This window comes from Eleginops maclovinus, chromosome 22, assembly GCF_036324505.1.
Source record: "Eleginops maclovinus isolate JMC-PN-2008 ecotype Puerto Natales chromosome 22, JC_Emac_rtc_rv5, whole genome shotgun sequence".
Lineage (NCBI taxonomy): Eukaryota > Metazoa > Chordata > Actinopteri > Perciformes > Eleginopidae > Eleginops > Eleginops maclovinus.
The window spans coordinates 2,301,233-2,318,733 of record NC_086370.1 but is presented as its reverse complement, the minus strand read 5'-3'; the positions used below and the strand labels follow the sequence as shown (position 1 = coordinate 2,318,733).

The following is a 17,501-nucleotide window of genomic DNA, read 5'->3' as shown; positions in this document are numbered from 1 at the left end:
CCTCCCAGCGGCTGTGAGGACAAGGCGAGGGTGTGGGTCGTTTTCAGTTTTCTGCAACTTTGATTAACTGGTTAACACCACAGTGACTCACTATGACCTAGATCACGGGTGTCCAAACTACCGCCCAGTGCCAAATGTGGCCCGCGGGCCATTTGGATTCGGCCCGGGGGTAGATATGTCTCATAATTATTTGTGCGAACAGAAAAATAATTTGTGTGTAAATGTGTGATTTGCAAATAAGCTAAAATATTTTCAAAAAAAAAAAAAAGATCTGTGAATACTATGATTACATTTGTGAATCTCTCTAACATTTTCAGGCAAATGTGAATCCATTTCGTATTTGTCGACCGAAAATGCGCTTGTTGATCTCAATTCTGTGCTTGTGGATCGTCTTTTTACACACGGAGTTTCGAGACTTTTCGCCGGTCTCGACTAAAATCGGCTCCTGTCACTCGGTTATTTTCGGTAACCACGTAATGGACTGTTAATAACGACACTTCCGCATTTCAAGGTTTCAAAGTAAGAGCATGACTTTTTTTAATGCAACGTTTTTGTATTAATATAATGAACAGCGGTACGTTAGGTGCACTCTTTCTCATCATCATCATCATCATCATCATCATCATCATCATCATCATCATCATCATCATCATCATCATCATCATCATCAACATCATCTTATTTGTTCTATACAGGCTATATAGAGCACATACATTCATATGCATTGAAGTTGCTACGCATTTAGGCTACGCAACTTTCGAATCCCGGTCGACTACAGTTGGCAGCAAAGTAGCCAGAGAGACAACTGTTTCTTCATGTTTTCTTGTGTATTCATTCAAGCGAGTCAAAGTTACAAAGCACTTAACATCTTATTAATCGGCCTAGTTTTATATTACTATTGCAGTTGTAAAATAATCTGTAGAAAAGCACCGTATTTAGGTTAGCCTTCATAGTACTACTGCTACATTAAATGTTGTAATCGGGAAGATTAGATGTATAGAAAGAGACAACTGGTTTGATTATTAGAAAATGGAAGAAGCAGTTTGCTCTTTCAGGTTTGGAGGCTGATGCGAGAGGAGTGGACCAAAATCCCTCCTGAGATGTGAGCAAACCTGGTGACCAACTACAAGAAACATCTGCCCTCTGTGCTGTCCAACAAGGTTTCCTCCACCAAGAACTAAGGCATGTTTTGGAAGGGGATCAAATACTTGTTTCCCCCAATTAAATGCTAATTAATTTAATGTAAATTTCTGGATTTATTTTTGATATTCTGTCTCTCAATGTTAAAATAAACCTACCTACCATAAAAATTACAGACTGCAGTTCTTTGTAAGTGGGTAAACTAACTAAATTGGCAGGGGATCAAATACTTATTTCCTGTATACATACATTATTTTTAATTGTATTATTTTTATAGTTTATTATTATTATTATTGTTGTTGTTATTGTTATAATGATTCATACAATGACAATACCTTTCCAAGCAAACAAGTATTAGATAAATAGATATTCATCCCAAATTGGGAAATATGCTCTTAAGATGTGAAGTGCTTTAAAACTTTGAACGTGCTCGATATAGGCTGTATAGAACAAATTAACAAAAACTAACTGTATCACTATAAAATGATGATGATGATGATGAGAAAGAGTGCACCTAACCTACCGCTGTTCATTATATTAATACAAAAACGTTGCATTAAAAAACGTTATGCTCTTACTTTGAAACCTTGAAATGCGGAAGTGTCGTCATTAGCAGTCCATCACGTGGTTACCGAAAATAAACGAGTGACACGAGCCGATTTTAGTCGCGACCAGCGGAAAGTTTTTTACAAAACTCTGTGTGTGTTAAAAGACGATCCACAAGCACAGAATTGAGATCAACAAGCAGAGAATTGAGTTCCACAAGCGCATTTTTGGTCGACAAATACGAAATGGATTCACAAATGCCTGAAAATGTTACAGAGAGATGCACAAATGTAATCATAGTATTCACAGATCTTTTTTTTATTTTCGAAAATATTTTAGCTTATTTGCAAATCTGTTTTACATTTGCAAATCACACATTTACACACAAATCATTTTTCTGTTCGCACAAATAATTATGAGACATATTTACCCCCATTGAAATGGGCCACAGAGGAAACTTGAGCATGTATTTTATTGTGCTTCTTAAATATATATTTTAAATATTTTATACAGTAGTATTCATGTGTTCATAATCCAACTTTTCAAATAACTTCAGTCAATTAAATTTGAAAACATATTCTAACAAATCTTAAAAAGCCCAATAACTTATTTTCATAACAAGCTTGAAATATACCCTTAATATTTTCTCTTATTATAAGCCCTCTGAGGCTTCTGTTTTAATGAATGAGCTGCCAACAATATAAATGAAACCCTATGGAGAGATGTGATGTATGCTGTTTTTTTCTTAAAGCATTTTCAAGTTTCAGTTACCTACATTTGATCGATTTTGCTATCTTATAACTGAACTTAGGAGGCAATATACCTCACCTTTAGTGAGGGGCCCAGCCCTTCATCTATTTTTCTGTATTTGGCGCTCAATGAAATAAGTTTGGACACCCCTGACCTAGAGGAACAAGCTAACAACAGTATCTCTGCAACACAACACATTGACGCTTTAGTAATAACACCAACACTTTTACTCTCCATATTATGCTCATAATATTAGCTTATTAACATTTTAAGTTTCACTTCAAGCATATCTTAAACATTGAACATTTAACCATGACCACAATATTTCCTTAAACTAACCACACCTTCGTGCCTAAACCTCACAGAATCCTAACCATAGCTGTGGTAGATCAGATAGTCAGGGAAGGATGTGTGTAACAGTTGTGATTTAGGAAAGCAATAACAAATGGTGTTGTGTTGAGAGAGTGTGGGATCAGAAGATGCTGATACAGGTCTGGTTTCTTTTGCCAGCAGGGAGAACGTTTCAAAAAAGTATAAAGTTGATACTTGTCAAAGCAGTAATCTATAACTTACGTGGTATTAGTATCACCTTTCAGGATCACTTGACTTATGTTGCAAAGCTTATGAGAACAATAAACACAGAACCATTGTATGTATGAAATATAAGAAGCCTTCATTCTTAGTGGATTATCATAACACACTGACGACAACGGGTGCAGTCCTTCCATCAAATGAAAGGCTTCTTCTATATGCTGCCTGTCTTGTCCTTGTGTTGAAGGCTATTATGAATGATAATAAGGCTTATAAATATAATTATACAGAGCTACAGTACTAGCACATGATAATGCATTATACGTTTGTCTGTGTGGCTATTGAAGGGTATTGTACTTACTTAAGGTCATGCTGAAGCGATATTCACATGGTTTGTAATGTATTTTATCCAGAATGTTTGAAATCTGTGCTCATTATTGAATAGTGTCCTTTAAGATTCACAAGGAAACAGGGCCTTTTAGTTCAAACACTGTTTTAGAGGTCTAGTTCCTTGTGTGTGTATATGTATAAGGAAACATCAGGGTCTCTCGAGGGGCAGGTATTATATTCCCTCATTTCCCCATCAGCAAAATATTTAATTTGTTTCCTCAGCATCTGAGTTGCTGTCGCTCAGGCAAACAGGTAAAGGATGATTCAAGCAGCAGGGGGCCTGTGATTCAGTTTCTCTGTCTTTGTCTCTAAAGTGCAAGAAGCTGGCAGAGGAGAGAGACGAGGCCATGAAGAAGCTCAATGAGTTCCAGCAAGGTAAGCTCTTCCCTCCTGGCTCCATACGTCCTCAAAGTATTCATATACATACAAGCTACATACAAGCTTTAAATCCTGTAGGCACAATGTAGAAGCAGGCCGGGCGCCAGAGCAAATCTACAGGGAGGGCATTGGATAAGAAACTGAGTGAGTGGAGTTTTAAAGACGAGGGAAGATCCTTTTTGAGTTCAGTTATATATGTTTTTGTTTGTTAGATTATCTCGGCCTCTGTTGCTTCTGTTGTGATCAGTCTTAAACATTGTCTGAAGTCCCTCAATGGTATGCCAGTGCAAAGCTAGCACTCACAAGCTGAAGAAACACAGCTGAACAGTACTTACAACACAGAAATGCCTGCTACAGTTTGAACAGATCATACAAGAAAAAAGGTACATTACCATTATCATACACACATGATGATGCAGCACAACATGGTGTATGACTTATTGAATGATGTTTGTTCAGTCCAATTGATTGATATAACCTAGAATGAGTGGCATTTAGTTGATAAAGTATGTCTTTTGTATAAATAGACGTAATGTGTTTGAGGGGGATGACATGAGGATATTTGTTGTATACTTTTATATCGGCTCGACCATTAGGATAATTTCAGTCGTAGAAATATTTGTAAGGATTACAGGTTCTAACTTCCGCTCAAATAAAAACAGACACAGTGACTGTAATACTGCTGTTTTATTGTTGCTATTATTTTGGCTCTACAATTAAATATGAATCTACAAGTATTTTAATCCCAGCATATTCACATTTTTATTTTAAGTTCTTATTAAAAGTGTAAAAAAACAAACATTAATAGTCATACGTTCAGCTGTGGGACAGATATGTTCTACATTCTTATTAATTCTGTACTTATGTATGTGTAAAAATGTAACACATCTACCTAGCTATATGAACTTGTCAGTGGCCGCATATGTCTGATATGAGAGAGGGACTTCTGTTTTAATAAACATGTGTTGTTTTGAAAATGATCCCAGCTGGATGTGTGAACACACTGCGAGCGGCAGTGGAATGGCCTGGCCGTGTCGCTGCTGCAGCTCGTATCACAAACCTGTTTCCAAACACTACAAATACAAACACAAATGTTTTGGCCCACCATTCAATTTTCCAAAATGATTTTGCTCACAGGTTGAATGCTTTGCTATGACCACTTCAGTGAAGACAGAATTTAAAATAGGTCTCCGCATGTCAAAAGATGGAGCAAATAGTTTGTCTTTGTAAGAGTGACAGTTGTGTGGATTTCATCTGAATAAATCTGGCCCCTGCTCGTGTTTCCAGCAATTCTCCAGCCAAAACACATATTGTGTTTGACTTCCGCGTTAATAGAGGCTGCCTCACTGTGCCAAGCAGCTGCATATTAGGACCTATTACGTGATTTCATAGCTCTTACAAAATTGCTCCTATTCACAACGAAACGGCTGGGGGTGGGGCAGCATGGTTGATGGTGGTGGTGGTGGTGGTGGTGGGGTGAGGTGGGGTAGTGGGAGGACGGGAAAAAGCTCCCAACACACAATCATGTCTTTTCAATTGCCGATGGCAAGGTTGATGACAACATGACCATTGTGTTATAATGATAACACCACAAAGGCATCTGCCCCCCTCATCAAGGCTTCACAGCGGCTGCAGATACAATTTAATTCACTGCTCCGTTGGCGGCTCTGATACCATTATGCAGCTCGTGGGCACAGGGGTAATCACTGTCTTTCCTGAGAGGACGAGGAAAAAAGACAGACACAAAAAAGATGGGAGAAAAAAGATGGAGTGATGATGATGGGGAGGCCGAAACTCACAATTAAGACTGCCAATTCTGACGTGTCAGAGCCCCCCCCCGTTGACTCGTGCTCATACACTTTCAACACTTCCACCGCTGTTTATTTACCATGGCTACCAGTAATTATAATTAACATGTCATTTAGTTCAAGGCGTCCTTTGGTAGGTTGCTGAGTGTGGACACAGCATTATATAGACACGCAGAGAGGAACGGAGAAGAGGCCGAGGAGGAAGGCTGGCAGCTAAGTGCTGTTGAATGACTGATGGAGGGTGCTGGAGGCACGTGGATCTGAACCGGCGTTCATCAACTTCTTAATTAGGTGTCACTGGGGGAAGGAATTGCCCACAGCAATGGCACTAATACTTAATTTCTTCCTCGCTCAACCACAATGTTTAATTAGCTAAGTGGTAGGGCATTCTTCAGGGGCGTTTTTTTGTACTGAGGTGTGATTGCAGCTTTAACAACATTATGGTTTGTGATTTGGCATTTTGACTGATTTTTCTTCAAATACCCGGATTTAGTTAAAGCTGCACTAATCAATATTTTATATACCAATAATGTCTTATATGACTTTGTGTATTATGGAAGGAGTCCACAGAGAATTATGATCAACTCTGCAGTTTACCTGGCTCTGTAAATAATATATCCACCTTAACTTCATCCCTTTAGATTTTAACCTGTCAAAAAAACAGATGGTGGAGACTAAAACAGAGCCAAAAGCAGAGTTAGTCTGCTGGATGTTTAAACAGGATATTGTTTGCTTAAAGGTCTCCTATTATGCTCTTTTATGGCATATATTATAGGTTTCAAATATATTTAAAAAACATGTCTCTGACGTGTTTTGCTCAAAATACCAAACAGATCATTGATTTTAGCATGTCCGCTATCCCTCTATTTCAGCCCTGTTTTGACATCATATCAGCAGCAAATCTGGATCAGCTTGTTTGTACCCCTGTTTTTAGAGATGTGGGTAAGGAGGAAAAGAGAGAGGGTTGTATTTTCTGACACTTTGTGAGTCTCCTTACACACATATTTATGTAGAAAAAACAGCAAAAAGTGCATTTTGCATAATACGGGTCCTTTAAATACAGTAGCCTTGCACATAATCCTATTTTATCTCTCTTAATTGTGTTAATACAACACAGGCGGACTCTTTGAACATCCAGACTTTCATAGCAATGGACAATGCACACTGTTTGGCCACAGGACCCCTCGTTGCTATGCAGCAGAGATGTATTTGAAGCCTAACTTGACATCCATAAGAACGTTAAGAGAAGAAGGGGATAATGTTAAGCTTGCTACAAAACATTCTCATTTTAATATTTAGAGCATTAATAAAGCCGCAAACAAATATTTCCTATGAAAGATATAGTGGAGTAATGTGAACCCGAGCAGAGAATGAAGCGTCTCCCCCTGAGGGTGTTGTTATCTGAGCTTCTCCTTTGTTTATGTAGCCGGTGCTGCTTCATGCTGTAAAGATACATGGGTGGATGGATGGTGGGTGGATGAATGGGTAGATGGATAAATGAATGGTCGGATTGGCAGATGGACGGATGGATGGATAAACTTCAGATGTTCAAATTGTTTTGTGAGCACTGTTGATGAGACCATGGGATGGGGTCAAACACACCATGTCATACGAGTAGGTAAAATATGGGATGTTTTGTTTTCAGCTTAACCTTCTGCAACCAATCATACAACGAAGTAGCTTTTACACTGATATGTGTCTAGGAGCTAAAATATCCATCAAACTCTATGAAGATTAAATTAGAATTCACTTTCAAGCTGCTGTTCATGCACCTACAGTACAGATCTGGAAACAATTAAGCAGAGGTGGGACCAAGTCACTGTTTGGCAAGTCCCAAGTAAGTACCAAGTCTCAGCAGTCAAGTCCAAGTCAAGTCCCAAGTAAAGACAGAGAAGGGCAAGTCGAGTCCAAGTCCAAGTAACACCAAAGCCAAGTCGAGTCCAAGTCCAAGTCCCAAGCTTCTTCGAGTCCTGAACAAGTCATCATGTACTCTTCACTTAATAATGCCATTATCAGACTAACGATCACACAATTTCAACATATCAACCTAATCTTCAGTATTTTTTTATACATACAGATTAAACTATGCATATATTTTATATATCTGTATATACGCATGCGCCCAAAGACCTTCAAAGTATTGTGTGTGAATGGTGGGTTAGAAATGTATGAGCACGGAAGGCACCACTGTCATCCTAAAGTTGGTAAAGCGCCTTGACTAGTGAGGCATGGACTGTGTGGATGCATGTAACTGGCATTGATGCTTCAGTGGATGCCAGTTACAGTAGGTCAACATTTTGCTTAAATCACAAAGAAACCTAATATTTCAATAAAACAATGTTTAATCTGCATAACAATTAAGCAGCATGACTACACACAATGAAAGGTGCTGGGGGTAGGCGCTTGAGAGACAGACAGACAGAGAGAGAGACAGAGTACACCTCCCTAATCTTAGTTATTTGTGTACATACCTGCAAACTCAGAAGGGCTGAAAAAGGTGACAAACTAAACCGTTGTAGGGGGGTCTGGGGGGTCTGGGGGCATCCCCCCATCCCCCCCCACCCCCCCAGCCTTTGTACACGTTGCCTAGCAACGTCGCACATGCGCATTATATCCTGCTCCGCTCCGAGTTATAGTAGTAGGCTATTCATGGGAAACGCATGAACAGCACGTTAAGATCTCGGCCAAGTCGTAATTAAAAGCAGTTCTTCATTATTTAAGTTAAGCGGCGGTAACGCCAGTGTTAAACACGGTGTTAAACAAGGTGTTAAACACGCAAATGCCGGTTGGTGTGCGTACGGTACTGAGTGTTTATCGTTCCACGGCCGTAATGAACGTGTCGCATTGGTCCATATGTAATGCGCACGTTCTGTTGTTCCCATTGGCATAGAGCTATTGAACATTAATTTTAACAAAGGATACGGATAACATATCGCCCACGGCAGTTTTGTCATTGTATGTATAGCCTATATTTGTATTACGCTATCATCATTCAACATGTAGAATGAACGTGTTATCTATAGAGTCGATTTACATAGATAATTCACAACCATGAACCTAATCTGGATCTTAAACCTGCCAATTGCAACTGAGAGAGACGCAGACCAGACGGACAGCTCTCGACTAGGCTTCCCTTCCGTGGCACAATTGCATCTTTTCCGTAGATGAAATCCGGGGAAATCGTGAATATTAATGAGGGGAAACCCGGGGATTATCCAATCACGCTGGTTAGGTCCCTGATCCAATCCAAAAAGGCCAAAATCCACCACATGATTGCATTGCTCGCACTTGCCTGCCGGCTCTCTCACTTTGCGGTCTTTGGGGCTTCGCAGGTTCGCATTGCAGGGAAGGATGTCCATGATCAGGAAATTTAGCTTTTGACTCGAGGCATGTCAAGTCATTACAAGTAAAAGAGGCAAAGTCCGAGTCAAGTCTCGAGTTAATAGTATTCAAGTCCAAGTCGAGTCGTAAGTCATGCCGAATTTGATCAAGTCAAGTCTGAAGTCATTAAAATCATGACTCGAGTCTGACTCGAGTCCAAGTCATGTGACTCGAGTCCACATGTCTGCAATTAAGAGACCACTGCAGCATTATCAGTTTTCCAGTTTCACTATAGATAAGTCTTGGAGTTAAGTGAATTATTTTTTTCTTTTTTATTGTATTCTATAAACTACTGACAGCATTTCTCTGTGTTGGAATTCAACAGACACTGGAATGGCTGTCATAGTACATGTAGAGATTAAGATTTAAGAAACAGTCTCTTAATTTTTTCCGGAGCTGTACTTGATTTATCAATACTATCAAAATATTCCTTTCTAGTGCAGATGTATGGCTAAAAAAAAAACTGTTTCTTCTCATCGTGGGTTAAGTGTAACATCTTCTCATGAATATCTTTTCACAAACTGCTCACATTTTTCTCCTCTTTGCGTTTGGTAGAGTATTTCTTTGATGTGACAATGCTTCTAGGCAATACATCTTATACTGTTGGAAAGCCCGTGCCCTTACCTTTCAAATGGCCACATTTGTGAGAAACATGCATTTGTGGAAGGAGCAGCAGAGTTGAGTATGTTGGTTGCACCCATGAAAAATGTGACAAATCTCCTCTGCCAATGCCAAACTGCAGCCAATCTCCGGTCTCGTACGGCCGCCAGGAGGCCTGCCTTCACTGTGAGGCCGCACTGGAACGTCAACATGTGGAAAAACATTATGTTCAGCGATGAGTCCAGATTCTGTCTACAGAACTTGGATCGTAGGGTCAAAGTGTGGAGAAGACGGGGAAAACGCTTTGCTGATTGTTGCACCGATAGAGTAGGAGTGGAGAGTAGTGGCTGCAACAACAAATCGATAAAATAGATAAAAATCGATTACTAAAATAGTTGGCAACAAATTCAGTTATCGATTTGTTGGGTCTACGTTGTTACTCTCTGTTTGCGGAGCTGGCTACGTCACTCGAAAAAAGAAAACGTTGAACACATAACCGTTCCAGATAAGAGATCAACTCAGAGAAAGCCCCGTCTGCTGACCAATCAGAGTTCTGTGTGCAGAGTTTAGAGCTATGAAGTCCTATTACAGGATAAAGGAAATACAGTCGTCTGCAGGAACGACGGACGGCCAACGCCTGACTGTTTGAACATGAAAATGAATAAAATCAGTGCCACTATGTTGGTTTCAATCGCCACCGCCCAAGCAATACAACCAACCCATAATCAGCAAACAAAGACATTAACATCCCATTTGTAACATTTCTTTGCCATACAAAATAAATATGATACAAACAAAATGATTGAAAACTTTACACTAGGGTGTAAATATAGCTGTTTTCAATCATTTCATGGACGGTGGCGATTAAAACACCATAATTCACAAAGCTATGCTCTTTTAATGTAGGTATACCTTCATCAAAGGCTACTTTAAGCCGGGACAGGATAGGTCTACTTGAGTCTATGTGCGTGTGGAAACTTAACTCGTATCTGGACTTAACTTCAAATCATAGTAGGCATTAAGCTACACCAAACAAAATTAATATCACCCATTAACAGTCGAAATCTTAACTAAACAGGATGCACACATCCCCTTTTTATAAATCAGCATTGGATAAAGCTAAATCCCCGCTTAACATGCTAATCACTAGCAATATAAATGCACTTAAACTGTAGACACACTAACGAACTCTTATTTGGCTACTTTTACATGTGTTGGCATGTAAATATCCAGTCCAAAACGAACATTGGCATAATAATTTATGCTGGATTTTAACCATAGATCTTTCTCTAACCACTGTGCTACGACACTCCTCATGAATGATGAAATTGCAATAATTTACAACACTTATAGCCTCGGTTGCTGGGTAACGATAAACAAACTCAAAGATCGTAATTCTTAATTTCGCTTACAAACTGACGGTTTTATGCGTTCACTAAACAAAGATTATGGAAAAAACACCACTTTTCCATCAAAAAGCTTGTTGTGAAAAGCATAACTTGTTAGATCTAAGACCTAGGTTCGCTAGCTCTGGGCCTGCCTGTGCGCGCTATGGTGCGCGCCGACCCTCGCCGACGAGAACCCGCATGAGTGATGTGACGCAGTACGTAACCCCGCCCCCTGGGCGAGACGCCTCAAAATTTCAGAGTCCCGTTGACTTACCGAGTTGATACCGAATAGCGAGAACGCTTTTGTTAGGTTTTGTTAAGCCAGATAACTCAAACATATCCAGGGTATGTTGAACTGGCTTTGTGGTACAGGCCTCAGCTCGCTGAACATTATCCGGCTTATTACACGGCCAAATACTAAACAAACTAATGACTAACTTGACTTATTTTAACTCATTTAAACTATGCCCATTTATTGATTGAGCTATTTCAAAGTGTTTGCAAATTTGCAGAAAGTGGGTTGGGTTGAGACACTGTGTGCAGTATTTAATAATAATAAATGTATTTTATAAGCGTTTTTACAGGTGCTAAAAGTCGCTTTACAAAGGTACATAAAAAGAAAGACAACAAATAAATGAAGTAAAAGTCACATTTAAATCAAGCAGTGTAACAACAATCACACATTAAAAGCCAGTTTGAAGAGGTCAGTTTTTATGAGTTTCTTGAAGGTAGGCCTAAGGAGTGAACTAGGACACATTGAATAGTTTTCAGCAAATCTGAACATCGCCTACATTTGGGTTGTCTTGTGTGATGATTTTGTCAATTTGGAAATACAGTTTTGTGAATAAAATAATGGAAAACATTTGGCGCGATTATCAAAATAATCATTAGTTGCAGCCCGAGTGGAGGGGAGGGAAGGGCCTGCAGTCCTGACCTTGACCCCATTGAACACTTGTGAGATCATCTTGGGCGTGCTGTCCGTGCCAGAGTGACCAACACAAGCACGTTGGGCTGACTTGGGACAAATGCTGGTTGAAGAATGAGATGGCGTCCCAAGGCAGTGATCAGGCTGGAGACCAGCATGAGGAGGAGAGGCTGTTGTGGCTATGGTTCTTCCACACGCTGCTCAGGCTGCTTGTTAAATGAATAAATTGTTAAGAAATAAATAGTTGCCAATATGTCTCGTTTCATATGACTTCAATCATCCAATCCAGCAAACAACACCAAAAGAGTCAACAGCAGAAAAAGCTGTTTGGCAGACGAGATTTGTCACATTTTTCGTGGGCGCAACCCACACACTCAGCTCTGCTGCTCCTCCAACAAATGCATGTTCCTCACAAATGTGGGACCATTTGAAAGGTAAGAAAACACACTTTCCAACGGTATAAGATTTATTGCCAAGAAGCCATGTTACAACAAAGAAATAAGCTACCAAACACACATTTCCTACTTTTTGTCTTAAGTTTATATTCGTAATGATATGCTTTTAAAAAATTCCACCGTTACTCAGTCCATACTCAATACACAATGGTCCTGGCTAATGAACATGAAAAGGTAGGGGAAACGATGTGAATAAAGCCCACATCGGTTACATTTCTTTCACTGTCTTTTGAATACATCATGGTGTCCAAACAGTAGGTTAGTCACCTTTCAGGTTACTCGATGGCAGCCACAAAGGCGGCAGAGATATACTTCAGTGTAAAGTGTTACAGGAACTCTTATCCATGTGAGTCCAAGGTATGCAGCCACTCATTAAGAAAACCCTAATTATTATTGTCACACAAGAAAAGGCTTTTGTCTTAGTGGTGTCATGGATTCAATCACTCACAATATTAAAGAATATACAGAGAAAGATCAATAAAGCACAAACACAGATATGGTTGATTCATTATTATTTTTGCTGTAAAGCAACACAATAAGGAGAAAACACTACCTTGCTCTCAAGCAGTCAATCACGTAGTGCTCTCCAAAGACAGAAGGATTTGTACAGGTTTATATAGGTTTAAACACCATCTACAGATGGCAACAACACATTCCAATCCTAAGTTATTTCACATCTCATACGTCTTTCTTGTTGCAGCTACAGATGTGTGGGTCATTTTCCAATACCCTAAATAGGAGTCTTCCTAACTTTCTCAAAGTATAGTTTACACAACGTTAAAACGATATATGAAAGATAATGTTAACAGTGGCTTCTTTGCTAATGAAGAACATTCGTTGATTCTGGTGGATGCGTTTCCGTTGAACAGATGTGAATGGTTTTTAAGAAGAGGACGTTTGTTCGTAGTTACAGTACAGACTTGAGGTAAATGATCATATTTATATTTTATTTTCATTTTTTTGCTGTTTTATTCTCCTACTCCACTTCAGAGGATAATTATTACTTACACATACTGTAGAAGCTGTATTATTATGGTGTGGCATCTTTTTCTTTGTCATTAATCCTCTTTTTTTTGATAGTTTCTCAGATGGTCATTGAGGAGGTGGGTGCCATTCAGGAGCACCTAGAGATCGAGATGATGTGTAGAGAAAGTGCTGAAGCCCTGGCCTCTAAGGTAAGATACTGTATATAATTACACAAATGACTGCTCAAAGACAGAGAAGCAGCTGTCTGTGCTGCTTATAATGCCTGGTTTCAATCAAGTCCAATAAGGCAAGCTCACAAGCTCTTGTTAAATTAAAACAAGAGAGGAATACTTTAAGGGAATTATAGGATCTGTTTAAAATCTGTTAAGTAAATATAAAGCATCAAATCAGGTAGAGAAGACATATTCAGTGTTTTCAGTAACCGTCACTTCGGCATATTCAATTTATATGTAGCAATCAAAAACACTCTGTAGTCCTCCCTTTCTGCTTCTGCCACCATATTTTAGAGTCCAAAATTGCATTGCATTCTTTTGATTCAGAGCAGACTTCTTCGGAGTCCTTGCCAAAAATGTTAGTTGTGATTGAGAGTGGGGGAGCCTGGCACATAGTGATTTTGCAGCCCACTGGTGCTGAGCCTATCACTGTAATCATTTCTCATTCAATTTCTGGACAAAAGCCCCCACAGTCCACCTGGTTGGACCAGATTTGGGGCAATAGGGAGGCTGAGGGAGAATTACGATGAAGGTCGACTTTTCGGCCTTTTTTCTTGACGCTTCTCGTCTCAAGCCTTCCTCTTTTGTTCCAGTATTTGTCATCCTCGCCTTAATGGGATGGAAAGAAAGATATTTACCCCTCAGATGACCACAAGGTTTCAAGGTTCCATACCTTTAGTTAGATGGCTAACCTTTTGTTAATCAATGCTAATGGATCTTAAGACACTCCCAATACCTATCACCTATCTATGCTCATAGCCATTCAATTTAAATTAAATGAAGGATAGGAATTCGCTCTCTAAACTAAAAAATAATAAATAACAGTATTGTTATTAATAATGCTATATTCAGTCTTGAGATGTTTAGATTGTTCAGTTGAATTGCTGCTGAAATCCTGTGGTTTATTATCTGCATTGATGAAATGTTGAGATACATGCACATTAGACTGTTTTACAGATGTACAATGAATGATGGAAATAGTTTGATGTGTAGGAAATGTTTTTGTTAATTATGTGGACGGACGGATCGGGCACTGACAGTGAGATCTACAGTGTTTGCAGTTCTGCCTCTGGTCTGGGGTCAGACTGGTGCTACAGTGGCTCACTATCGCCTCCTGAGGAACATTTGGTATTACAAGACAGCACAGGCCGGTGCTAACTGGTTAGCATGCTATTTCAGGAGAAAACCGCAACCCAATATATACATACTTACCTCTTCACATTCAGTTCAAATCTTCATCAGTTGAATGCTTTAAAAAAAACATTTGGCATATCTTGCACAGTGAGACAGAAGGGGAGTGGGTCAGGGTTGAAGCAGATGTAGATCTTTTATTGTACATTTGGAGCATGTCTTTCAAAATAAATATTCAAATCCTAATAATAAACACAAACCAAAAACAGGAGTCTTACAAAGCCATCTGAATAAGCAACACATTTTTTTCATAGTACTCTCTGACAACATGTGTAACTTTCATGGTTTGCATATTAAATATTTATCTAGAAACGTTATATCACATAGAATCAAATGTGATTAATTACGTTAGAAGATGGGAGTTGAACCGACACAACTTTCTTTTATTTTCCCACCTGACAAAGATTGGCTTCAGAAAAGATATTATGTATCAGGCGATGTCCACTGGCCTGTCCCCTGAGAGCAGGAATGAAGCAGCTGGTCTGACAGCGGGAATGAATCTATTTCTTCTTAAGAGTATGCTGGCAGAAAGCTCGCTTCATGGCAGTCTAAGTGACTCAATGCTTCTTTGCTCCTCTGGCTTGATATATAACAGCTTCTATAACTAGACCCTTCTCTGCATTGCTTTCTAATACAGCGTATGTGTGTATGCATAAAGTGTATGAGCTCTCCCCGGGGGTGGGGGGGTGGTTTAGGGTTAAGGGGGGGGGGGGGGGCACACTGCACACTGAGTCCTTGATTAACCATATCCGAGAACATATATTAGCTATTCACTCGCTTTAGTAAAAAGCAATACATTTATTCACCATTAATCCAAGTGCTGTGAATAGAGCAGGGTTGGATAAGTGACATCACCTTCCACTGCTCACCATTCAGTAATGTTTCAGCAACATTCTAAAATAAGAACAGATGCAATTTACTCATTTACATTTAAATCAAACCCAAGATGCATAGGGAGGTCTGACAAATTAAACTCTGTATTAATTTCTGTCTGCCTAATGATGGTACTTTGCATTCCAAATATTCCCCAGACAAATCAATTCCTTAACTCCTCAACATTTTAATTAAAAAGGCAACTGGAGGGAGTTAGCAATTTGCAACCAGTCAAATCAGACCGTGTTTTCTGTGATGACATTTTAACTTTTTAACAGTGACCTCCGGAAAGTTCTAGCCGGATGCTATATAATCCTTGATTTGTCTGAGTATGTAATCTTTTATGTACATCTCGTGCGAATTGTAGATTATTATCAAAAGAATGTGATGCCATGTTATGTATTGTTGATTGCATTTCAGAAAAAGGGATGCAGTCTGAAGGGCATCATCAAAAGATGGAATTGCTGCAATCTGCTCCCACCAGGATGCCATTAATAAATGTTTCTTTTATGGCGTGCCTTTTCCATCTCTCTTTTTGTCTCCTCTCCAGGCACTTTTCTTCCTTCAGATGACATCAGGAAACATGCATAATTGGCACCCATCTCCTTCTTCAGGCTTCATTCATGTTTGACTTAGTGATGCTCTCCTTATGGCCATCCGATGATTGAACTTTTAGAAATGGATTGGCCATTGTGGCAGTTTAGTGTGTGTGATTCATGTAGAAATGATCAATCTGCCAATCATTTCAGAGGCTACATCATGTAAGAATATGTGTTATAAGGGATAATGACACAGAGAAACATGCTGAACAGAAATGCAAGATGCAAATACATGTGGCATCAAAAAGCTGTGATTACATCAAAAACAGAGATATTTGCTGCCTCATTCGGCCTCTGCTTCTGCGTTGGTTTTTTCACACCTTATCATTGCTTAGCATGCGTCCTGTCATTATGCCTGATTGCAGGGCCAAAGAAAAGAGGAAATCAACAACATCTCATCTGTCTGTCGCTCCGCTACCTTATTTCTTCGCCTGTTTTCCACCAGCTTAATACAAAGCACAAATGTCGCTTTATTCAGATTTGAGAAATGAAGGCGCAGGCTCTGTCAGATTTATAGGACTCATGTAATCTATTAGGGACAACGTGCTGGATATGCCATAAATTGTTAATATGGCTGCACAATGTAACCTGTGCTGAGGCATGCTAGGTGTAATCATCCTCTTCACTGAAACTATTTATACTAATGGTGCGCATAATATCTGTGTGATTATTTTCCATTCAAACAAGTCTAATCTTTGAAAAGTTTCATGTTACCATGTGAGTGTTTGTACTACCTTTGCTATTGAATCATCTCTTACACATTCAGAAAGCTGTTATCTGCTTTTAAAGGATATATATATTAAATATATATAAAGTGCTACTTTAAACTAGGCTTTTTATTTAAAGTTCTAGACTTAAATATGCGATTTCTTTGTGTGTTTCTGCATTCAACCATGCTTATTCCTTATTCAGTTTTTGAACAAAAGGGATTATAGGCTCTTAGGTTCCTCTGTTAAAAGATGGACTTGGAGTTTGGCTCAGGTTTGAAATTGGAAAAAACGCACCTGCACTGTAGCACGTTGTTCCCTCTACACATTTTGTTTACACAACCATGTGTACTCTGCATGAGAGATTAGAAAGTGACAGTTCTGTCGACACATTACTACTCAGTCATAAATGTGTACACATACCTAAAACCCTTAAGAGTCAGAGATCAATTAAGGTAGACCTTCATATTCTATGACGCCAAGCATTCAAGGTCCCCTATTACGCAGAATGCATTTTTTTGCTGTCTTTTATACATCCCCCCGGTGTGTAAGGAGACTCACAAAGTGTCAGAAGATACAACCCTCTCTCTTTTACTCCTTACCCACATCTCTAAAAATGGGGGTACAAAAGAGCTGATCC

General features: G+C 39.3%; 1 protein-coding gene across 2 annotated transcripts in view; it reads left to right on the top strand.

The window, feature by feature from the left end:
• The window catches only part of shtn1 (shootin 1), a 54,751-nt gene that overhangs the window by 3,453 nt on the left and 33,797 nt on the right, over positions 1-17,501 (top strand). For both annotated transcript variants that reach the window (XM_063875503.1, XM_063875502.1), the window contains exons 3-4: positions 3,672-3,732; positions 13,373-13,467. In XM_063875503.1, the coding sequence (XP_063731573.1) occupies positions 3,672-3,732; positions 13,373-13,467 (156 nt within the window). The remainder of the gene's footprint in view (positions 1-3,671; positions 3,733-13,372; positions 13,468-17,501) is intronic.